The 22446-nt window shown below is 35.7% G+C and overlaps 1 protein-coding gene across 10 annotated transcripts in view; it reads left to right on the top strand.

Annotated features, from left to right (window-relative positions):
- DZIP3 (DAZ interacting zinc finger protein 3) overlaps positions 1-22446 on the top strand; it is a 118689-nt gene that overhangs the window by 81419 nt on the left and 14824 nt on the right. For 8 of the 10 annotated variants that reach the window (XR_451429.2, XM_007187135.3, XM_007187134.2 and 5 more), the window contains 8 exons: positions 862-1027; positions 2526-2621; positions 2770-2897; positions 8991-9059; positions 11498-11594; positions 13491-13594; positions 15055-15142; positions 16494-16595. Coding sequence is in view for 9 of the 10 variants with exons in the window: in XM_007187135.3 (XP_007187197.2) it covers positions 862-1027; positions 2526-2621; positions 2770-2897; positions 8991-9059; positions 11498-11594; positions 13491-13594; positions 15055-15142; positions 16494-16595 (850 nt within the window). In the remaining variant the exon portion in view is untranslated. The remainder of the gene's footprint in view (positions 1-861; positions 1028-2525; positions 2622-2769; positions 2898-8990; positions 9060-11497; positions 11595-13490; positions 13595-15054; positions 15143-16493; positions 16596-22446) is intronic. The other 2 variants (XM_057545321.1, XM_028167707.2) reach the window with 2 other exon arrangements.

Below are 22446 nucleotides of genomic sequence, written 5' to 3'. Positions count from 1 at the left end.
GTTATTCTATAAGCATTAGATGTCATTTTTTTTCTAGGTCTCAGTGGCCTAAAATAAGTACTAATGCATCCTGGAGTTATCTATTTTCTTTCTAATAATAAAGTAAAAATAATTTTCTTTCACTTATAAAATTAAGTAATATATATCATGCTATAAATAAAAGTACTATTTCTTGTTATTGTTCAATGAGATTAGGAAGGAAATTCATAGCTACTAAATAGTGGGCCAACTGAAAAGATAGTAGCATTCCTTTAAATTTTAGACATAGGTATAAAATGAGTTAATTGCCATTGTACATGTAATATTTTCATTGTTTTCTCAGTGGTTCCTAGTTACTGAAATTCATTATCACTACAGTTTTTTTTTAAAGTCCTGTTACAAAAGAAACCTCCATTTAAAATCTACTTTATATTGCTGTTTGCAGCCCTTTATTTAAATGTACATGGGACCTAAGCACTGAAGTTGATTAAACCAACCTACTTGTCAAGAATGATGTGAGGATTAAATAATATAGCAGATGTAGACATGCTTGTCAATATTTCCCAAAGTATTGTTTCTCAAAGTAACTGATGTTAGTAGTTATAATTTGAAAAATGAACTCCATGGTCTGATATTTCTTAAAAACACTACTATGAACAGAATAGGCACCTCAGTTGAGTGCTACCTGAAATATGCTAAAATTCATTGTGAATCTTCAAAAGAAATACATAGTATGAGCACTGTCCAAACTTTCTTTGACTATGAGCCCTTCTGATCTGAGCATCTCATGAGACCAGTACAATATTAATTTGGGAAATAATGTCTTAGATGAAAAGCACTATACAATTATAAAAGATCACATTGATTATGTCACCACTATAGCCCAAATATGATAGGTAAGGAAGAGCAGTTGAAGAAAGAACAAGCAAATCTGTACTCAATCAGTGGATTTATGAAAGATGATGCAAGTGATGTTCAAGAAGATTCTGCAACTGAAGACAAGTTCTATAGCCTGGATGAACTTCATATTCTGGACATGATAGAGCAGGTAAGCCTGATTTGAGAGGATACAGCCCTGCCTTCCTTCTTCCAGAACAATTGTTATCCATTTTTTCCTCATGACTCTTTGAACAGCATGTTAACCTAGTGATTTATGTTGTGTTTCTGAGGAAAAAGAAAAAACAGGAAAGGAGGGACAGAGGGATGGCTGACATAAAAAAGAACCCTAGGAACTGGAAACTTTTCACTTTAGTCCTCAGACCATTTCCTGGTTTTAAGTATTGGGCAGAGTTGATTACAAATGCATTCCTTATAAAGAGTTTTCAAATACCACAAGGAAGAAAAAAATACCCTGGCATAATCCCATTGGATTAAATTTCATGAGAAAAATAGTTTTATAAAACAAAGCTACTTTCATTTTTCAAAAAGTTAAACCTTTTTGTTACCATGAAATATCTACAAAAAATATTAACGAACAACAATTTTTTGGTTCCTTTCCTGGTGGTAGTCAGTGCTGGGAATGACATACTTATATATGAAGGTGCATATGAACATGATTTAAATGCTCAACAGAGCACTTAATGAGACAAAATGTATAGAAAGCTTTTTTTTTAAAAAAACCACTTGCTTAACCTACCCATGAGAATTCTATACTGAGGTAATATATGATAACCTGTTCCATGGTTTAAGTATAATAATATATAATATATAGTAATGTTGATATCTAAGGATACAGTTAGTACAAACAATTCCCTGGCTGATAGTACATTAGTATAATTGTCATGCCTTTTTGTCTCCTTTCTAATTAAAATATATACATATATTTTAACTGAAATGACATATTCTAAGCTTTGGATGTCACACTAAAGTTTAAATGTGGGGCCTTTGGTTTTCATCCAACAGCTATAAGAACTCAAAAAATAGAATGAAAATGTCACATAGCTTTAGAAAAATGTTTACTCATTCATTTATTCAAAAAACACTTAGCACTTACTTTGGGTCAAGAGCTGTGCTAAGACATTGTCCCTGTGATCACAGTGTTTATAATCCAGTGGAGAAGTTGAACATTAACCTAAGGTGATAATTACTAAGGTAATAATTAAGTAGTTTAGCAGTTAAGATTGCCTGAGTTTAGAATTCTGGCTCCTTCACTTACTGTGTGACCTTGGGCAAGTTACTCAGTTTTATCATCTCTAAAGTAGGATTAGTGAGTGCCTACCTCATATGGTTTTTATGACAATATAAGCATTACAAAAAATGCTTTAAAAATAGTAAGCATACAGATAACATTATTCAGTAGTAGCAGCAGTAGACAAGTAACTATGGTATTGTTTAGTGAATGCTGTAATTGGAGAGAGGTAGGCTTATTTAAACTAATCAGAGAAGTGATATTTGCATTGAAACCTATAATGCATGAGTATGAGTTAGACAGCAACTTAAATCCCCTTTAAATAACAGTAATAGTAGTGTTTTTCCTTTAAATTTCTATAATATTAGTGCTTTTTTAAAGAGGAAAATAAAGCATGAATATTCCATTTGCTCAATAGGGCTCAACCAACAAGGTAACTACAGAATATGGAGAAACTGAGAAGCAAAAGCTTGCTCGACAACGACAGCTTTGTAAATTGCACTATCAGTGTGAAGTAAGTATTTTTGCCATTATATCTGAGGCAAGTTAGAGGTACTTCAAATGTTCAATTTAATGGTATATATTTTTAAAGAGTCTAGTTTTTCTTTAAATTTCTGATGGCTTGAACAGAATTAACTGAAATAATATTTTTCATTGATCAGGATTTCAAAAGACAATTGAAAACAGTGACTTTTCGGTGGCAAGAAAACCAAACACAGATTAAAAAGAAAGATAAAATCATCTCATCTCTTAACCAACAAGTGGCTTTTGGAATCAATAAGGTGTCCAAGTAAGTGCAAATCTGTTGATAGAAGAAAATTCTGGGTTTGCTCCATTATGAACAGTATCCTTTAGAAGATAATCCCTTTGTAGCCACTAGGTGGCATTGTGACTGCACATTAGGAACTGCCAACCACAGGACTGCAATTGCTTAAAAACCCACTATATTTTGCCTTGCCAGCTGGATTGAGAAATAAGCAACTGCTCACTCTATATATCAAGCTTTTCATGTATTGGCTGAATAAGTGTGAATATAATAGAATTACATGAGAATGATAATTAGCTTTCAGGTCATGACTCTAATTTGTAAAAATGTGACTAATGATTGGCTGTTTCTTTATAGCATATGGTAAGTACATTCCTCAAAGACATCATTGACTCACTTTCATACCTTTTAATGTTGGTTTCTGAGAGTATTTGTGTTCTAAGCGCAAGAGATTGGAAACAAATCAAATTCCTGGAGAATCTTTTCACCCCATCAATCTCATTTCTCTTACAACCTCAAGTATTAAAAATGCCTGAGACTAAAAATTCTGATTTAATAGGGAAAAATGAGTATCCTGCTCCATTCTGTTTATACTAACCACTGCCTCAAACCATTTTGAAGTGAAATAGTAATATAATTTGTGACACATTATTTTAATAAACAGTAATACCACAAAATACCAGTCATCCATGATTCTAATTTGAAATCCACTGCAGTTCCTAGACTGCTAATAGGGAAAATAGACAGATTCTAGGGAATATCTTAGTGTAAGGAGTCCAAGATGTCAATAGTAAAATTGGAGAAATATTAGGCAGAGATTTTGGTCTTCAGTTTTCTCCCACATAACATTTCATCCAACCTGAACGGGTTTTTAGGAAGAACAGGATGCCATAGCTCTGGCAACATGGTATCAGTTGCAAACACTTTCAGGTTTGTGGACCTAAAATAGCTTGGACAAATTAAACAGACTGAAATCACTTAAGAACCCACACTTCAGTATTCAAAATTTTGTCTTTTAGCCTGAAAGACAATGACCAATCCATAAATATGTTATATAGTGTCAGAGATCAGAAGAGTAATGCCATCCATGCAGATGAGCTGCCTCTCTCCTTTGCTATCTGAGATATCCCTCTTCAACTCTGATACCTTACCCAGACTCCCTTGTATGCTTGAGATTACAAACAGACCACTTTAGGGAATGCATATGTCTTCACACAAGGAACATTCAGTGCTGAACATTCACCAAACTTTTATCAAGTTCCCACAGTGTGCGAAGAATTATGTAAGGCACATGTAAAGGATACCAAGACATATCAGACATTAACTGTGAGCTAGTGGAAAGTATAGATTAATATGAGAGGATTAAAATTACATATAACAGAGGGACCTCCAGTTCCACCAAAATGTAGTAGCTTTGTTACTTGCAAGTCTTCCTTCTTACAACTTAAACACCCTGGATAGAACACAACAAAGCTAGGAAGACTCTGAAAGGTAGAAGGAAGCAGACTGTATAGAAACCTTGGAACTTGAAAGAATGATGTGACAGTGATTTTTTTAAAATTGCCTCCCATGTATCCTAGACAGGGCACTGCAGAAACCTCCAACATGCAACTGTCAGTAAGCACAGGGTAGGAGGGCACTAAAGTGCCAAGAAAAGTCTGTTCCCTTTAGCCAGAGGATCAGGGAAAGGAAGATATAATAACATGAAACCTTTTTGGCACTACCCACCTACTCCAGCCAAACACCACTAGACCCACACCACCCCTTGGACACAGGTACTGCACTCTGACAAAAGATGGCAGAAATCAGATTCCCTTGCTGGGGTAGCAATACTGAGCAGGCAGCTAATCTTCCATTCCTCACCAAGTGGAAGCAAGGGGTGCTCCAGTTTCGCTGCCAGGATAGCATCAATATGGTCCAGCTGCGAGCTAAGCCTCTACCTCTACCTAGCATCAACGAGACTTAACAAAGTGATCCAAGGTGGAACTAGTCAATACTAGGTTTTATTCCTACTCTCATGGGGAGCTGAATCTCCACCCTGGGACCAGGTGGTACTCCATTTCCCCTGCTTTCCCCAGCTGGTGCCAGAGGCACCCAACAGGGAGCTCCTGCCTCTCTCTACTGTACAGCAGCAAAGCAGTGTGAGTCAGCCCTTCTATACTTCACTTGGAGTAAGAAAAGATCAATACCAGTAGACTATGTATGCATATTGTAATACCTAGTGCAACCACTAAGAAAGCTGCATAAAGAGATATACTCAAAAACACTGTAAGTAAACTAAGATGGAATGTTAAAAAATGTTCACGTAACCCACAAGAAAGTAAGAAAAGAGAAACAGAGGAAACAAACAGAAAACAAATAATAAAATGGCAGACTTAAGCCCTAACATATCAATAATTACCTTAAGTATAAATGGTCTAAATATATCAATTAAAAGACAGAGACTGGAAGAATAGATTTTAAAAACAAAACAAAAAAAATGTGATCCAACAATATGCTGTTTACAGGAAATACATTTCAGTTTCAACAACATAAGTAGGTTGAAAATAAAAGGATGGTAAAATATATACCATGTAAACATTAATCAGTAAAGAAGGAGTGGCTATATTAATATCAGATAAAATGGACTTTAGAGCAAAGAAAACTGGAGACAAAGAGGGACATTACATAATGATAAAAGGATCAGTCCACCAGGAAGACATAAGAACCTAAAGGTGTACATACCAAACAACAGAGCCTCAAAATATATGAAGCAAAATCAGACAGAACTGAAAGAAGAAATAGAAGACCTCTACAACACCATCAAGCAACAGGATCTGATTGATGTTTATAGAACACTTCACCAAACAATAACAGAATACATATGCTTTCAAGTACCCACAGGAAATATACCAAGATAAACTATTTTCTGGGCCATAAAACAAACCTCAACAAATTTAAAAGAATTGAAATCATGAAAAGCATGTCTCAGATCACAGTGGAAACAAACTAGAAATCACTAACAGAAATATAACAGGAAAATCTTAAAACACGTGGAAACTACACAATATACTTCTAATTAATTCATGAGTCAAAGAAGAGGTCTCAAGGGAAATAAAAATACGTTGAATTGAATTAACGTGAAAATACAATATGTCAAAGTTTGTAGGACACAGCTAAAGCAGTTCTGAGATTTATAGCACTAAATGTGCACATTAGAAAAGGGGAGAAGTCTCAAATGTATAATACAATACAAGCTCCCGCCTCAAGAACCCGGAAGAAGAAAAGCAGAATGACCCAAAACAAGCAGAAGGATGGAAATAATAAAGATTGGAAATATTGAAATTGGAAACAGAAAAAGCAGCAGAGAAAATCCATGAAACAAAGAGCTGTTTCTTTGAAAATATCCATGCAACTGACAAACCTCTAGCAAACCTGACAAAAAAAGAGAAGACACAAGTTACCACCCTCAGGAATGAAATGATGATATCACTACAGACCCTGCTGACATCAGAGAATTGTGCTGAGTGAAAAAAACCAATCCCCAAAGCTTATATACTATGTTATTCCATTTCTGTAACATTCTTGAAATGACAAAATTTCAAATAGTTCAAAAATGACAAAGTGATAAAAATGGAAAATAGATTAGATTAGTGGTCCCAAGGTTTTAAGGAGGAGATAGAAGAGGGAGGGAAGTGGCTGTGGCTATAAAAGGGCAAAATAAGGGGTCCTTGTGGTGATAAAATTGTTCACTATCTTTAACTGTATCACTGACAACATCCTGGGTTATTATACTGTCGTTTTGCAAGATGTTGCTTTGGGGAAATGTGGATAAAGGGTACATGGGATCTGTCTGTATCATTTTTTACACCTGCATGTGAATCTATGTTTATCTGAAAAAGCTTAACTTTTTGAAAAAGTGCATATAAATAACTGTCAAATGGAGCTGTTTTTAATAGGGATATTGTGGGGTAAAAAGAGTACTTTTGATGTTGAGGTAAAGAAGAACTTCATTGAAGACATAGTGTTGTACCTAAGCTAGGTAGTACATAGGGTGAGATGGGAGAAAAGACAGAGGGCATTCAGACAAGAGAGGAAAGCATGAATGTTGCGTGTATTCTCATACAAGCTTTTGAGCCTTTCTTTGTTTAATTCACCTGGTCATGTCCCAAGAGCATGTGATAAAAATATAAATATTCTTTCATTGTAAAATGTTGATTTCTTTCATCTTAGAACATCTTGTTTATTTGGAAGCAAAAACATCTTTCTTCTTTGGCCTAATTCAATGCCAATACTACAGTAAATGTTTGGTAAATATGTTGATGATAATTGCAGTGTTAATAAAGAAGACATACAAAAATGACATATTTTGCACAAATTACAATACTTAATAAATGTTAAGAAACTGCTGTCCGTAAAATTTATATAATAAACTTCATAGGCAGCCAGAGTAAGCTTGAGAACTTTAGATATTTTAGAGAACAAAATCTAATCCCACCCTGTCATGGTTTTCATGAGAAAAATAGGACTAACTAGTTATGACTACCTGAACATATATAGCTGGTTCATATATGAGCAGGATGATAGGAACTATGCCTACCTTATCCTCTGTTACTTAAGAATCCAGGTCTTCTGAATTCCCGATCAGCTTTGTCAGTTCTTATTGCCCACTCTAAACTAGAGCTGGGTAAAATAATGAAGTAATGGAAGTATACATGGGAAAGAAAGATGTCAGTCTTAGAAATCTTACAACTTACTTTTCAATTCTCTCTACATACTCCTGTAGAGTATACGGTAACAAAGCTTGTATTTCTTATTCTTTACTCAAGAACATGATCTCTTTTGTATCTAAAGAGACCTGGTTTCTTTTCATTGCATTATCAGTCCAATACAACATTCATCATAAGTCTCTACAGCTTCCAAGAAGCTTAAACGTTAAGTAGGTGGTCTCTGAAATCTAGTGGTGAGCAATCCAGCCAACATGTAACGTCACTGTTTTAAGGCTTTATCATTCCATAGTTTATGTAAACCAGAACTCATATGTATCCCAAGTGTCTGAACATATCAGAGACTTAAAGAGAAATGTGCTTTTGCTATAAATCTCTTCATATTGAAGCAGATTAACAGGTGGTAAAGAAAAATGCAGCACAAGGGAGGAACATCAAAAATGGTATGTGAATATATGTCAACCCCGAAAGTATTACTTTGCATTTATTTTAATATTTTTTTGCATGTCGGTTATTAAGCTAATCATGGGTTATGTTTTCTGATGTATACAAAATTTTTACCCAATCTTCTGTTGATCAGGTCATGTGCGTGACTCCCTGATATAATTTATAGTTGTTTTTTTTTTTTTAATAAATTTATTTATTTATTTTTGCGTGTGTTGGGTCTTCGTTTCTGTGCGAGGGCTTTCTCTAGTTGCGGCGAGCAGGGGCCACTCTTCATCGCGGTGCACAGGCCTCTCTTGTTGCGTAGCACAGGCTCCAGACACGCAGGCTCAGTAGTTGTGGCTCATGGGCCTAGTTGCTCTGCGGCATGTGGGATCTTCCCAGACCAGGGCTCGAACCTGTGTCCCCTTCATTGGCAGGCAGATTCTCAACCACTGCGCCACCAGGGAAGCCCCATAATTTATAGTTTTAATTAAAATTCTTATTTGTACACAGCCTCATTGCTTCTGTATTTAAGATCTTATTTCTTTCAGAACTTAAGTCTTTAATAGTTTGCATGACTTGATATACTATCTCTTTAAGGAATTTGAAGTTCTCAGTCCCACCATAGGCCTAGAACATCACAAGATGCCATCTCTGTTTTCTAGTGGGTAAACTAAAGAACAAAGAGCTAAAGTCATTTTTCTGAGTCATTAAGCTGGGGATACGATATAACTCTTCAGTTTGGCTTTCTAATTTTCAGGGTTAGAACTTAGTTCTTTCTTTGTAAAGTCAGTAAATCGGACATCAGACGTAAGAAAGATAAATCTTAGAAGAATAAGGTAGAGGAGTCCAGTTATTTTCAGGCTCAAGATTTATGGCCCAAAATGGACATACTTAGTCCCTCCTCAGCTACAAGTAGAGTTGTTCTGACTGTTAATGATAAATAATTTCTAACATTTTATGGCGTTCTTTCTTCTTTTCTTAGATTACAGCGTCAGAGCCATGCTAAAGATAATGAAATCAAGAGCCTTAAAGAGCAACTTTCTATGAAAAGGTAACAAACAGCCGTTGCTCTGGTTGAGTGCACCCTCTCTGAAACTCTGTGGATTCCACTCAGCATATTCTGGCTAAGGTGGCCATATAACTTGTCATCCAAACGGGCACTTCTGAGCATGATACTGAGCAGTATTAATAATTACACTGGGACAACAGATAAAAGCTGGAAGTGTCCTAGGCAAATAGGGAGGAATGTTCACTTCGCCTCTGGCCCTGGAAAACTGCTGAGAGTGATTAAATCAGCAAAGTTACGGTGCCACAACAAACTACTGTCAGGAACTAGGGCTTATGAATTCTTTTTTCTTTACTGTAATCAATACTACTAGGTGTGACTGCTTTATGAAACTGGGTAAGTTTTGTTCTGATTCACATTTTTTTTTATAATAGCTGTTTTGAGATCTAATTCATATAGAATAGAATTCACCCTGTTAAAGCATACTATTCCTTGGTTTGTAGTATATGTAGAGGTGTACAACCATCATCACTTTCTAATTCCAGAACATTTTTCTCACCCTAAAAAGAAACCCTGGGTCCATTAGAAGTCACTCCCCATTCTCTTGTCCCCCAGCTTCTGGGAACCACTAGTCAATTTTTTTGTCTCTGTGGATTTACTTATTCTGGACATTTCATATAAAAGGAATCATATAATAATATGTGGCCTCTTTTGATTAACTTCTTTCACTTAACATAATGTTTTCAAGGTTCATCCATGTTTTAACATGTATCAGTACTCATTCCTTTTTATGGACAAATAATATTCCATTGTACGGATATACCACACTTTGCTTACCTTTTCATCAGTTGATGGACATTTGGTTTGTGTCCATTTTTTGGCTGTTATGAATAAGGCTGGTATGAACATTTGTCTACAAATTTTTGTGTGGACATATGATTTCAATTCTCTTGGGTATATACCTAAGAGTAGAATTGCTGAGACATGCAGTAAACTCTTTTTAACTTTTGGAGGAACTGCCAAACTGTTTTTCAAGTGACTGCACCATTTTATAATCCCAGCAGGAATGGATGAGTGTTCCAATTCTCCACATTCTCACCAAGACTTATTATGTTATCTGTCTTTATTTCACCCATTGTAGTGTTTGTAAAGTGGTATGTCTTTTTGGTTTTGATTTGCATTTTCCTAATAATTAATTATGTTGAGTATCTTTTCATGTGCTTTTTGGCTATGTGTATCTACTTGGAGAAATGTCCATTTACTTCCTTTGACTATTTTTAATATTGGGTTGTTTCTCTTTTAACTATTGAGCTTTAAGAGTTTTTTGTATATTCTGGATACAAGTTCCTTGTCAGATACATGATTTTCGAATATTTTCTTCCATTCTGTGGGTTGTCTTTTCACTTTCTTGATCATGTCCTTAGAAGCACAGTTGATTTTGATGAAGTCCAATTTATCTATTTTTTCTCTCATAGGCAAGTTTTGCACGGTATTCAGTGGCATCATAATTCCTTTTTGTTGACTCCTTGAATATTTTATAATTTTTCCCCTCAAAATAATCTGGTCTTATTGATATTAACAACATATTGTCTTATCAGGCTTCTCATCAATGTTTGTCAGGTACTCAAGCATCCAGCTGTTTCTAATAATAAAACATTGAGGAAAGCCTTTGTGAAAGTCCTTATTACAAAAATGTTATACGTCCAATTAATTGCTTTCATTAGAAACATAATTTGGTTTGTATGCTCTAGCATTCTGGGGCTCAAGTGTAGGAAGCTGAAATGGAATAGGAAAAAGAGAAACCTCATAGGTAGCCATTTTCCATAATGTCCTTCATAAATAATATCCTTATCATCATCTCTCCTTCTCAAGCTATGGGAATTGTTTTCATTCTAAGGTACTGAATGTGAGCACTGAGATAAACAGTAAAATATTTTAATACAGTGACTTAGCTTTATGACAGAGATAATAAAAATTTTTGTGGTTGCTATTGTTAGGACACCAAAAGGCTTGTAGAAACTTTATTTTATGTAAGATTTATTAATAATAATAGCTAACATTTATTTAGTACTTAGTATGTGCCAAACACAAAGTGCTTTATGTATATTATCTGAATGAATTTTCACAACAACTCTTTGAGGTAAGTAATATAATTTTCTCCATTTTTATATGTGAGGAAACTGAGGTATAGAGAAGTAACTTTCCCATGGTTTCACATTTAATAAGTTGTGGAGGTCAGATTCATTTTCAGACAACTTGATTTCAGAACCAAAGTTTAAATGACAACTTTAAACCCTCCACATTCATGATAGTAAAGGGTAACAGTAAGAGTTAAGTAATGTCTTCTATTGCTTTTATATGCTGTATATTTTCCAGGAAATCATCTCCTATTCATTGAATAGCTTGTATCTGTCTGCCTCCTGAATAAGGTTGAAAAGTCTGTCCTTGCTGCAGTGTTACTGACTCTTTATCATATATTTCAGATCTCAGTGGGAAATGGAGAAGCATAATCTGGAAAGCACAATTAAAACATACTTAAACAAACTGAATGCAGAAACTAGCAGAGCTTTAACAGCTGAGGTAAGAAAAAAGAGATGGGGTTGAGGAGTGAAGTTTTACTTGTGTACTTGTATACTAAAGAATTTTTAAAAGATTTTTTTTTGAATAAACAGAATTAAGACATCTGAGGACCAGCCAGAAAAACACAGCTTAAACTCTTGTGCTTTTTTGACTTGTTGGCATTTTGTATATTTTTACTTGAAGATTGATGATCTTATGTTGTTTTCCCCCAAATGACTCCAAGAAATTGTTTTGCTTTAGTATATATAGCAATTATAGAATTGTAGAATTTTATAGAATTATAGCATCTTAGAAAATTCTCATTAATCCAGGTGACTAAGCCAAACTTCTAAGAATAACATTTCACTGCTGCCATAATATCTCCTTTCTTTGCTATTTAACTACATAGATCTTCCAAAAACACATACACACCATACATTCCAGTGTCGGAAACTAACTTAACTCTTCCCCCAGAAAGGCATCCAGTTTCTTCTAAGTTATTTTAGAACACCACAGCTAGGATCTCTCAAAAGAAATGTGATTGTATGTATGTATGTAATTTTTATTTATAGATAACCAAACTTGATATACAATAAAATTCAAATTTTTGGAGCACTCGTTGACATTAAAAGCATTAGAAACCTTCTCACCTTTGTTATGGTAAGGTCTATTTTTTAGCAGAGTACTCTGGAATCCAGAGCTCAACAATCAACGGGTGATAACTGCACCAAAAATCCCCGGACAGTAAAGTATTGGAGTATTAAATTTAACCGGAAAAAAAAAAGCTCAGATTACCTTAAGAGTTCAAGTTTGTAGACTGTTTTTCACTGCTTTTAATCAGAAAGTTCCTTTCTACTTCCATTATTAATTTTAGAAACACTTAATGCTAAGAGTATAATGAGCTATTTTCAGTGAATATTGAGTGATCAATAGGAAAAAACAGAGGCCAAATGACCATGCATCAATAATAGTTGGAAGGGATTCCCACTGTTGGAGAGACATCGGCCTAGATGACCTCCAAGGCCCATTTGGACAGCATAGTCCTGTATGGTCTGATTGTTTTCTTACTCCTTCATCAATTAAAAAAAAAATCAAATAGCAGGACTTCTTTTGAGTGTTCTTAAACACACTTGCTGCATAATAGAGTTATCTGAGAGCTTTTAAAAATGCCTTTTCAGGGCTTCCCTGGTGACGCAGTGGTTAAGAATCCACCTGCCAATGCAGGGGATATGGGTTCGAGCCCTGGTCCAGGAAGATCCCGCATGCCCCAGAGCAACTAAGCCCATGTGTCACAACTACTGAGCCTGCACTCTAGAGCCCGTGAGCCATAACTGCTTAGCTCACGTGCCACAACTACTGAAGCCCATACCCCTAGAACCCGTGCTCCACAACAAGAAAAGCCACCGCAATGAGAAGCCCGCGCACTGCAACGAAGAGTAGCCCCCACTCGCAGCAACTAGAGAAAGCCTGCACACAGCAATGAAGACCCAACGCAGCCAAAAATAAATAAAATAAATGTTTATTTTTAAAAAATCAATAACATAAAAAGAAAAAGATATTCAGAAATTAAAAAAAAAAAAACCGTTTCCCAGGCTACACCTGGTATCAATTAAATTAGAATCTCTGAAACCAAGCCATCATTTTTTTAAGTTTCTGAGATGATTCCAGTGCATATGCAAGTTTAAAAACTAATGTTCTAAAATGTTTCCCAACCCAGTAACTTTCGAATAAAAATATTAGAATTTCAGAATTGATCAAAGAGCTTTAAAATGTGTTATGGGCAGGAAAGAAGCTCAGGTGCTGTTGGAAGAGATTGAAAAAAAATAACTTTAAATTTACTTGAAATGTTTGAGGAAAGAATGTGTTCATTTACAAGGACATCTTTATCTTCTTTATCTTTCTCTCAAAAATCTGTAGGTATATTTCTTACAGTGTCGTAGAGATTTTGGTTTGCTTCATCTAGAGCAGACTGAAAAGGAATGCCTCAGTCAGCTTGCCAGGGCGACTCACATGGCAGCAAGGTAACCTCTCCCTCTTCCTTAATGTGTCTTGGTCTCTGAGGTACTCACAGGTGGCTCCAAGGTTGAACGTAGTCTGTTATGTGTTTTACATATATGACATCAGACTCTTTGGAGTGAAGAAGCCATTGTTTTTTTAAACCTCAAATGTCATTTAGTCACTTTGAGCTTTTACTTTGTTGCTCCTGTTGTAGCACTGAGTAGGCTACTAAGTGCAGTAGTAGCTGATGGCAGATTTTTCCCCTCCTCAGCAATGAAACAGATCAAAAGTCTCAGTCAGAGACATGCTTGAAGACCAGATATTTACAAAACAAGGTGGATTCTAATTGGAAAACTTTTTTCTAATTTTTTTTTCTCTTAACGCTTGATTTTAAATACCTTTGGAAAAATACATTGAGGGAAAAATCAGTATTAACACCTCAAACCGTGTTAAAGGCAGTTTCCTGCTGTGCTACAAATGAGTGGTTTTCAAATTTTAGGCGGGTTGCATGGGATTCTTCAGTTTATAATTTTATGGGGTACACCTTTGAACTTAAGGAATTAATTAGATTAAAATCTCTGGGACCAAAGCATCACTACTTTTAATGATTATTATTTTAATATAATCATCATTATTCTTCAATTCTAAAGAATCAGAATCTCTGATGTTTAACAAGATTCCCAGGAGATACTGATGTGCATTCATGTCAGGGAAGCACTGTTGTAAGTGATCAGTCTATCTTTGCTTGCTAAGGGGAGAAAGGATGCTCTATAAATTAGAATATTATCAAGCTTCTTTGTATGAGATGATCTCAGTGATAACTTGTTATGCTCTTTTGTGCCAGGTGATAGTGGGGTGGGGATGTTTTAACAGATAGAGCCTTTTGAAAGGCCACATGAAATCTCTCTTCTTGAGATGCCAGACCCTAAACACCTCAAAGCTGTTTTACTTAAGTCGTTTGATGGGCATGGTGGGCAGAGCTACTGTGTTTGTGCAATTTAGCATATCATAGAGACAACAATCTAATTCATCCTCGCAGAAGAGGTATTTCTTTCTGACTTTCCTTTCTATAGGGAATATCTTTTTCTAATTTGCAAAAGAGCCTGATAGGCCAACCGTGGCCCTGTGATGTCAGGGTTAATGTGAAGATAGTCCAAAACCTGCTTTTAGGATGTCAACATCTTTGAGAATGCTCCTGCATTGGATGGCTAGGGCAGTTTCCCTGTGTGGCCTTCTGCCTCCTTCTTCAATGGAGGATTCCTATACAGAGGAATGTCTTTGTTTCCTAGTCCTTTTAAAAATTTTTGATAACAAGCCCTTCCATACAACTTTCTGCCCATTTGAGGTAATTGGTGATAGAGGTAATTTTGTTGTTGTTTTACTTTATCTATATACATGCTAGAGAACATAATAGAAATTTTTGGAAATCTAAGTGGCATATAAAAAGAAAGAACTTTCTCTTGTGTCTCCATTTCTATACCAGCAACCTAAAATCACTTCAGTTAAAGGCTGCAGTAGACAGTTGGAATGCCATTGTGACAGATGTTAGAAACAAGATTGCATTCCTCAGGGTAAGTCATGAAGTATTTAGAGTAAATTGACTGAATGGTGTAGGTGGTATATACTTAAAGAAAACATCTAACATTAAAAACAATTACTAGAGAAATTTAAGGAAGAACATGTTTTTTCATTGCAGTTATTAAAGTTTATGCCTTTTTGAGGTTTGAGACTGATTACTTACATTGTAGTTGGTTGTAGATAACATCCTAGGCTCTTACATGTGGTCTTCTAGGTGCTTAGTCTAGTAAATGGTAAACTCAAAAATTGTGCCTCACACTTAATTTTCCTAGAATTCCAAAGCTAACTCTGCTCCAGTCAGAAATAAATGTCTTAACTTGATCTGAGTAATTATGTGTTTACAGCATTAAAAGGAAGATCAAGCAGATCCGTACAGTTTTCAATCTTAACTTTTTATGTAATTACTCCCTTATGCAAAATAATAAATTCTTAATTATTCATGTAATAGAATTAGGACTGTGCTAAAAGTAATCTAAAGAGGTAACCCACTGAATATTTGTCTAGCTTTGTCCTTGGTGGTCTTCCCTGTTTCTTTCCCAGCCTCATTCATACTCAGTCTTTAGTGATGCTTAGCATATTTATTGGATTTATTCAAAGTTCTGGCCTTAAAAGAGATGCCCCTTGTTCTCTATCATTGTTTTCTTCTAAGAACGTGTCCTATATATGGAAGTTTCTAAATGTTTGAAGACTTTCTCTTCCAGCTCTTGTGGTTTGTTTACAAAATAACATATAAAGCAAAATGGGGACAATGCCAAAAATGTTGAAAGTATGTTTTTAAGCTCCAAGGATAGGAGTCTTACCTTTGGCAAAATCTAAGAAGAAAAAACAAAGGTATATGTGGAACTGGAGAAAGCTACAGGTATAACTTTTAAGATTAAAAAAAATGTGGACATTCAAAAGTTTTCCATAAAACTTCCCCTCCAGTTTTTAAAATGAACACTTGCAAGTAGTTCAACTCTTTGTTACAAATATTTTTTTCCCCATATTTATCAGCAAGTAGATTATTTACATCTTCTTGATCTTCAGACTCTGTTTACTTTATATCAGTGGTTCCCATTTGGGGGCTAAAAATTATGGAAACACTGAGGAGTTATCACAGAGATCTGTTAATTATGTGTCTCTGTATCTTGTCAATCAATAGATACTTCTAAAAATACAACTATTTACATTTATGGATAGTGGTGTATAGAGTTGTTTTATGTCAAAAATTCTTTTTATATTATTTCTGGCATAATAGATTGGAAGTCACTAATCTATGTTGTACTATTCAAAACTACATCAAGTATTTCCATATGCTATTTCTTTCAAGTTGATTTTGCTGTAAAATATTGTTTCTCCTACTAGACACAGTACAATGAACAAATTAACAAGGTGAAGCAAGGGTTTGCCTTGAGTACCTTGCCTCCAATCCAGCTTCCTCCACCACCACCCAGTCCTGAGATACTGGTAAGAAATACAGTTGACTCTTGAACAACGCAGGGGTTGGGAGTGTTCAAGTGTTCAAGTGTTCAAGTGTTCCAACACCCCTGCCCCATGCAGTTGGAAATCTGGGTACTGCTCTCTCTGCCTCACAAACAACGGAATTGATAAATGACTACCCAAGAGCAGTAAGCTGAAACAGTTTGGAAAGAATCAGGACTCAAACCCTAGTGTTTTTTTTTTTGTTTTTTGTTTTTAAACATCTTTATTGAAGTATAATTGCCTTACAATAGTGTGTTAGCTTCTGCTTTATAACAAAGTGAATCAGTTATACATATACAATATGTTCCCATTTCTCTTCCCTCTTGCATCTCCCTCCCTCCCACCCTCCCCATCCCACCCCTCTAGGTGGTCACAAAGCACCGAGCTGATCTCCCTGTGCTATGCGGCTGCTTCCCACTAGTTATCTATTTTACATTTGGTAGTGTATATATGTCCATGACACTCTCTTACCCTGTCACATCTCACCCCACCCCCTCCCCATATCCTCAAGTCCATTCTCTAGTAGGTCTGTGTCTTTATTCCCGTCTTGCCACTAGGTTCTTCATGGCCTTTTTTTTTTTTTTTTCCCTTAGATTCCGTATATATGTGTTAGCATACTGTATTTGTTTTTCTCTTTCTGACTTACTTCACTCTGTATGACAGACTCTAACTCCATCCACCTCATTACAAATACCTCCATTTCATTTCTTTTTATGGCTGAGTAATATTCCATTGTATATATGTGCCACATCTTCTTCATCCATTCATCTGTCGATGGACATTTAGGTTGCTTCCATGTCCTGGCTATTGTAAATAGAGCTGCAATGAACATTTTGGTACATGACTCTTTTTGACCTATGGTTTTCTCAGGGTATATGCCCAGTAGTGGGATTGCTGGGTCGTATGGTAGTTCTATTTGTAGTTTTTTAAGGAACCTCCATACTGTTCTCCATAGTGGCTGTATCAATTTACATTCCCACCAACAGTGCAAGAGTGTTCCCTTTCCTCTACACCCTCTCCAGCATTTATTGTTTCTAGATTTTTTGATGATGGCCATTCTGACCGGTGTGAGATGATATCTCATTGTAGTTTTGATTTGCATTTCTTTAATGATTAATGATGTTGAGCATTCTTTCATGTGTCTGTAGGCCATCTGTATATCTTCTTTGGAGAAATGTCTATTTAGATCTTCTGCCCATTTTTGGATTGGGTTGTTCGTTTTTTTGTTATTGAGCTGCATGAGCTGCTTGTAAATCTTGGAGATTAATCCTTTGTCAGTTGCTTCATTTGCAAATATTTTCTCCCATTCTGAGGGTTGTCTTTTGGTCTTGTTTATGGTTTCCTTTGCTGTGCAAAAGCTTTTCAGTTTCATTAGGTCCCATTTGTTTATTTGTGTTCTTATTTCCATTTCTCTGGGAGCTGGGTCAAAAAGAATCTTGCTGTGATGTATGTCATAGAGTGTTCTGCCTATGTTTTCCTCTAAGAGTTTGATAGTGTCTGCCCTTACACTTAGGTCTTTAATCCATTTTGAGTTTATTTTTGTGCATGGTGTTAGGGAGTGTTCTAATTTCATACTTTTACATGTTCCTGTCCAATTTTCCCAGCACCACTTATTGAAGAGGCTGTCTTTTCTCCACTGTATATGCTTGCCTCCTTTATCAAAGATAAGTTGACCATATGTGTGTGGGTTTATCTCTGGGCTTTCTATCCTGTTCCATTGATCTATATTTCTGTTTTTGTGCCAATACCAAACTGTCTTGATTACTGAAGCTTTGTAATATAGTCTGAAGTCAGGGAGCCTGATTCCCCCAGCTCCATTTTTCATTCTCAAGATTGCTTTGGCTATTCGGGGTCTTTTGTGTTTCCATACAAATTGTGAAATTTTTTGTTCTAGTTCTGTGAAAAATGCCAGTGGTAGTTTGATAGGGATTGCATTGAATCTGTAGATTGCTTTGGGTAGTAGAGTCATTTTCACAATGTTGATTCTTCCAATCCAGGAACATGGTATATCTCTCCATCTATTTGTATCATCTTTAATTTCTTTCATCAGTGTCTTATAATTTTCTGCATACAGGTCTTTTGTCTCCTTAGGTAGGTTTATTCCTAGATATTTTATTCTTTTTGTTGCAATGGTAAATGGGAGTGTTTTCTTAATTTCACTTTCAGATTTTTCGTCATTAGTGTATAGAAATGCAAGAGATTTCTGTGCATTAATTTTGTATCCTGCTACTTTACCAAATTCATTGATTAGCTCTAGGAGTTTTCTGGTAGCATCTTTAGGATTCTCTATGTATAATATCATGTCATCTGCAAATAGTGACAGCTTTACTTCTTCTTTTCCGATTTGGATTCCTTTTATTTCTTTGTCTTCTCTGATTGCTGTGGCTAGGACTTCCAGAACTATGTTGAATAATAGTGGTGAGAGCGGGCAACCTTGTCTTGTTCCTGATCTTAGTGGAAATGGTTTCAGTTTTTCACCATTGAGGACAATGTTGGCTGTGGGTTTGTCATATATGGCAAACCCTAGTTTTTTGATTCCACATACTGTGATTTCTAATCAAACGCAAACTTTCTCCACATTTAGTTAATTTAAAGATCTGTAAAATGAAAATACAGGGACTGTATTTATTGAAAAAAATCGGTGTATAAGCAGACCCACACAATTCAGACCTGTGTTGTTCAAGGGTCAACTGTATAACATTTTGAAAAATCACCATCTTCATCTTGATAAAATGGTAACAGCTTTAAAACACTGAATATGCATTATGTTTGTGTGTTCAAAGTGGAAAGGGTACACGTAGTGCATATCATTTGTAATTATGTCCATTCCTGCTGTATCATCTACAGATGATATGACTAGTTGGCTGACTCAGCTGAGGCAAGAGGTAGGTTGTATCACTGGATTTTAGTAATGCGTTTGGTATCTAAAGAGATAATATACGCTCATTCATCCTGTCGATCACACTTACGTTATGAGAGAAAACTGATGAATGCCTAGAACTCCCAATGCCCTCAAGTTACTGCTAGATGACTAAAACATCTCAGCATAATACCCTAGCATGCTGGACTTCACCCCCCCCACTTCTACTTTAGACTCTGTTTTCCTTAACTTTTATTTTCTCTTCTACCTTTAACAGTAAGGACAGCTTTCATTTATGACCCTTCCCTGCTTACTGTAAGGGATAAATGGGTCTTCATCAGACAAACTAATCTCTGTGCTATACTATTTATGTTAGCCTTCTGGGAAACATAGCACCTTAACCCAATAAACTCATACAGCTTTCCAAAAGACCTTTTAGAACAGAACCACTAGATAATAACCTTTATTATGATAACAGATCTGAGGGTAAGAAAAGAAGAAAGGTGTGATATATTTAGGGGTAGATCACTTTTGACATTAGCATTTCTGCTTATAGTAGAACTTTGAAAATGTTTTTTCTACAAATACTAGTTGAGTATATCAAAGAACTTAAAAATTATGTGAATTGTGTGGAGTTACACTATGTTTCAAAAGCAGAATTCAGAGCTGAAAGCATTATGATATGCACCATGGGCCTTAGTTTAGAATGACAGTATTGCCTTTTATATTTTTGGTTAATTCAGGTTTTATAGGAGCATTATATTATGGATATTATTATTCTAGGCTTTGAACACGATCATACCCAACTCTTCTAATAAGGAATGTGTTGCGTAGATGACAGAAATCCCAGATTCCCTGTAGTTCTATGGGAAGTAACACATATTCTTGGTAGGATTTCTAGAAACCTGTTGCCTCTGCCTGTATTCAAACTACTGCCTGTAGGTTGTAGTTAAACTCTCCCATGACTCTAAATATAAAATGGCTCTAGAGACTCGGACACTAGAAACAGAGTTGTTCTTTGGAGTTTTCTGGAACCAGACTGGCATAATCTATCTGATACTAGTGACACTATAACTGACAAACATAATCAAACCTTGACCTCTACATCCTCATCCCTTCAGAGACTTGCTTATGGCTGATGTGGCTACCCAGGTTTAGTCAAGGGAAAAAACCCGCTGGCAGTTAGGCTCAATGGAATTTATAAGCATCCCTTGCTAACACTTGAGAGGTACATGTGTATCTTTTGTGCTTCCTGACCAGAGTCACCGCTGTGCTTGATCAAAGCTGACAGTTCTGTTAAAGTACAAGCATCAGTGACCACTGAGAATTAGTAGAACAGTTTGAGAGCACAGATGCTAGAAATGTGACCATTCTTTTTGCAATAAATTGAGGTGGTATTATACAATGGAAATACATTAGAGGTCTGGGTTCAGGTCCTAACTCTGTGAAGAACTGTGTTGGTTTTGGGAAACTCAGCTGTCCCAGACTTTGGTTTTCCTATCTACAAATCAGGAAATTGTACTAGATGATCTGATCACTAAAGTCTGTCTTTCTGAGATTCTAGTACTGTAAAGAATGGTTACCAGGTTTTAAATATATATAGTAGTCTAACCTGAGAAGTCTGGAATAATGGGTATTGTTCCCAGTTTAACCCAGTATTTTTATGTGTTTCATTATGTTTTGATTTTTGTAACCTGGCTGTCTAATCCTAAAAGTAGTGTTAGGTAATTATTGTCCTCAAAAGAGCAGGACTACTAACTCAGTACCCATCATTCATTATTTAAGAACTTTATATTATGAAAATTTTGAAACATATATAAAAACAGAATGATGAACCTCTGTGAACCCAAGAGCCAACTTCAACATCATTATCAACATTTTGTCAGTCTTGTGCCATGTCATCCCCTTCTTCCTCCCCACTGGAACATTTTAAAGTAAACCCTACATCTCATCCATTTATACTTTAGTATGCATTTCAAAAAGATGAGGACTCTTATTCTTGAGATGTTTCTTGTTTCTTGAGGTAGGACTGTATTGCTATAAACTTCCCTATTAGAACTGCTCTTGCTTCATCCCATAGGTTTTGGGTCGTCGTGTTTTCATTGTCATTTGTTTCTAGGTATTTTTTGATTTCCTTTTTGATTTCTTCAGTCATCTCTTGGTTATTCAGTAGTGTATTGTTTAGCCTCCATGAGTTTGTATTTTTTACAGTTTTTTTCCTGTAATTGATATCTAGTTTCATAGTGTTGTGGTCAGAAAAGATACTTGATATGGTTTCAATTTTCTAAAATTTACCAAGGCTTGATTTGTGACCCAAGATATGATCTATCCTGGAGAATGTTCCATGAGCACTTGAGAAGAAAGTGTATTCTGTTGCTTTTGGATGGAATGTCATATAAATATCAATTAAGTCCTTCTTGTCTAATGTGTCATTTAAACCTTGTGTTTCCTTATTTATTTTCATTTTGGATGATCTGTCCATTGGTGAAAGTGGGGTGTTAAAGTCCCCTACTATGATTGTGTTACTGTCAATTTCCCCTTTTATGGCTGTTAGCATTTGCCTTATGTATTGAGGTGCTCCTATGTTGGGTGCATAAATATTTACAACTGTTATATCTTCTTCTTGGATTGATCCCTTGATCATTATGTAGTGTCCTTCTTTGTCTCTTGTAATAGTCTTTATTTTAAAGTCTATTTTGTCTGATATGAGAATTGCTACTCCATCTTTCTTTTGATTTCCATTTGCATGGAATATCTTTTTCCATCCCCTCACTTTCAGTCTGTATGTGTCCCTACGTCTGAAATGGGTCTCTTGTAGACAGCCTATATACGGATCTTGTTTTTGTACCCATTCAGCCAGTCTGTGTCTTTTGGTTGGAGCATTTAATCCATTTACATTTAAGGTAATTATCAATATGTATGTTCCTATTACCATTTTCTTAATTGTTTTGGGTTTGTTTTTGTAGGTCTTTTCCT

Source organism: Balaenoptera acutorostrata, chromosome 4 (assembly GCF_949987535.1).
Source record: "Balaenoptera acutorostrata chromosome 4, mBalAcu1.1, whole genome shotgun sequence".
In the NCBI taxonomy this organism is placed as follows: Eukaryota; Metazoa; Chordata; class Mammalia; order Artiodactyla; family Balaenopteridae; genus Balaenoptera; species Balaenoptera acutorostrata.
This window is presented reverse-complemented; position numbering and strand designations above follow the sequence as displayed.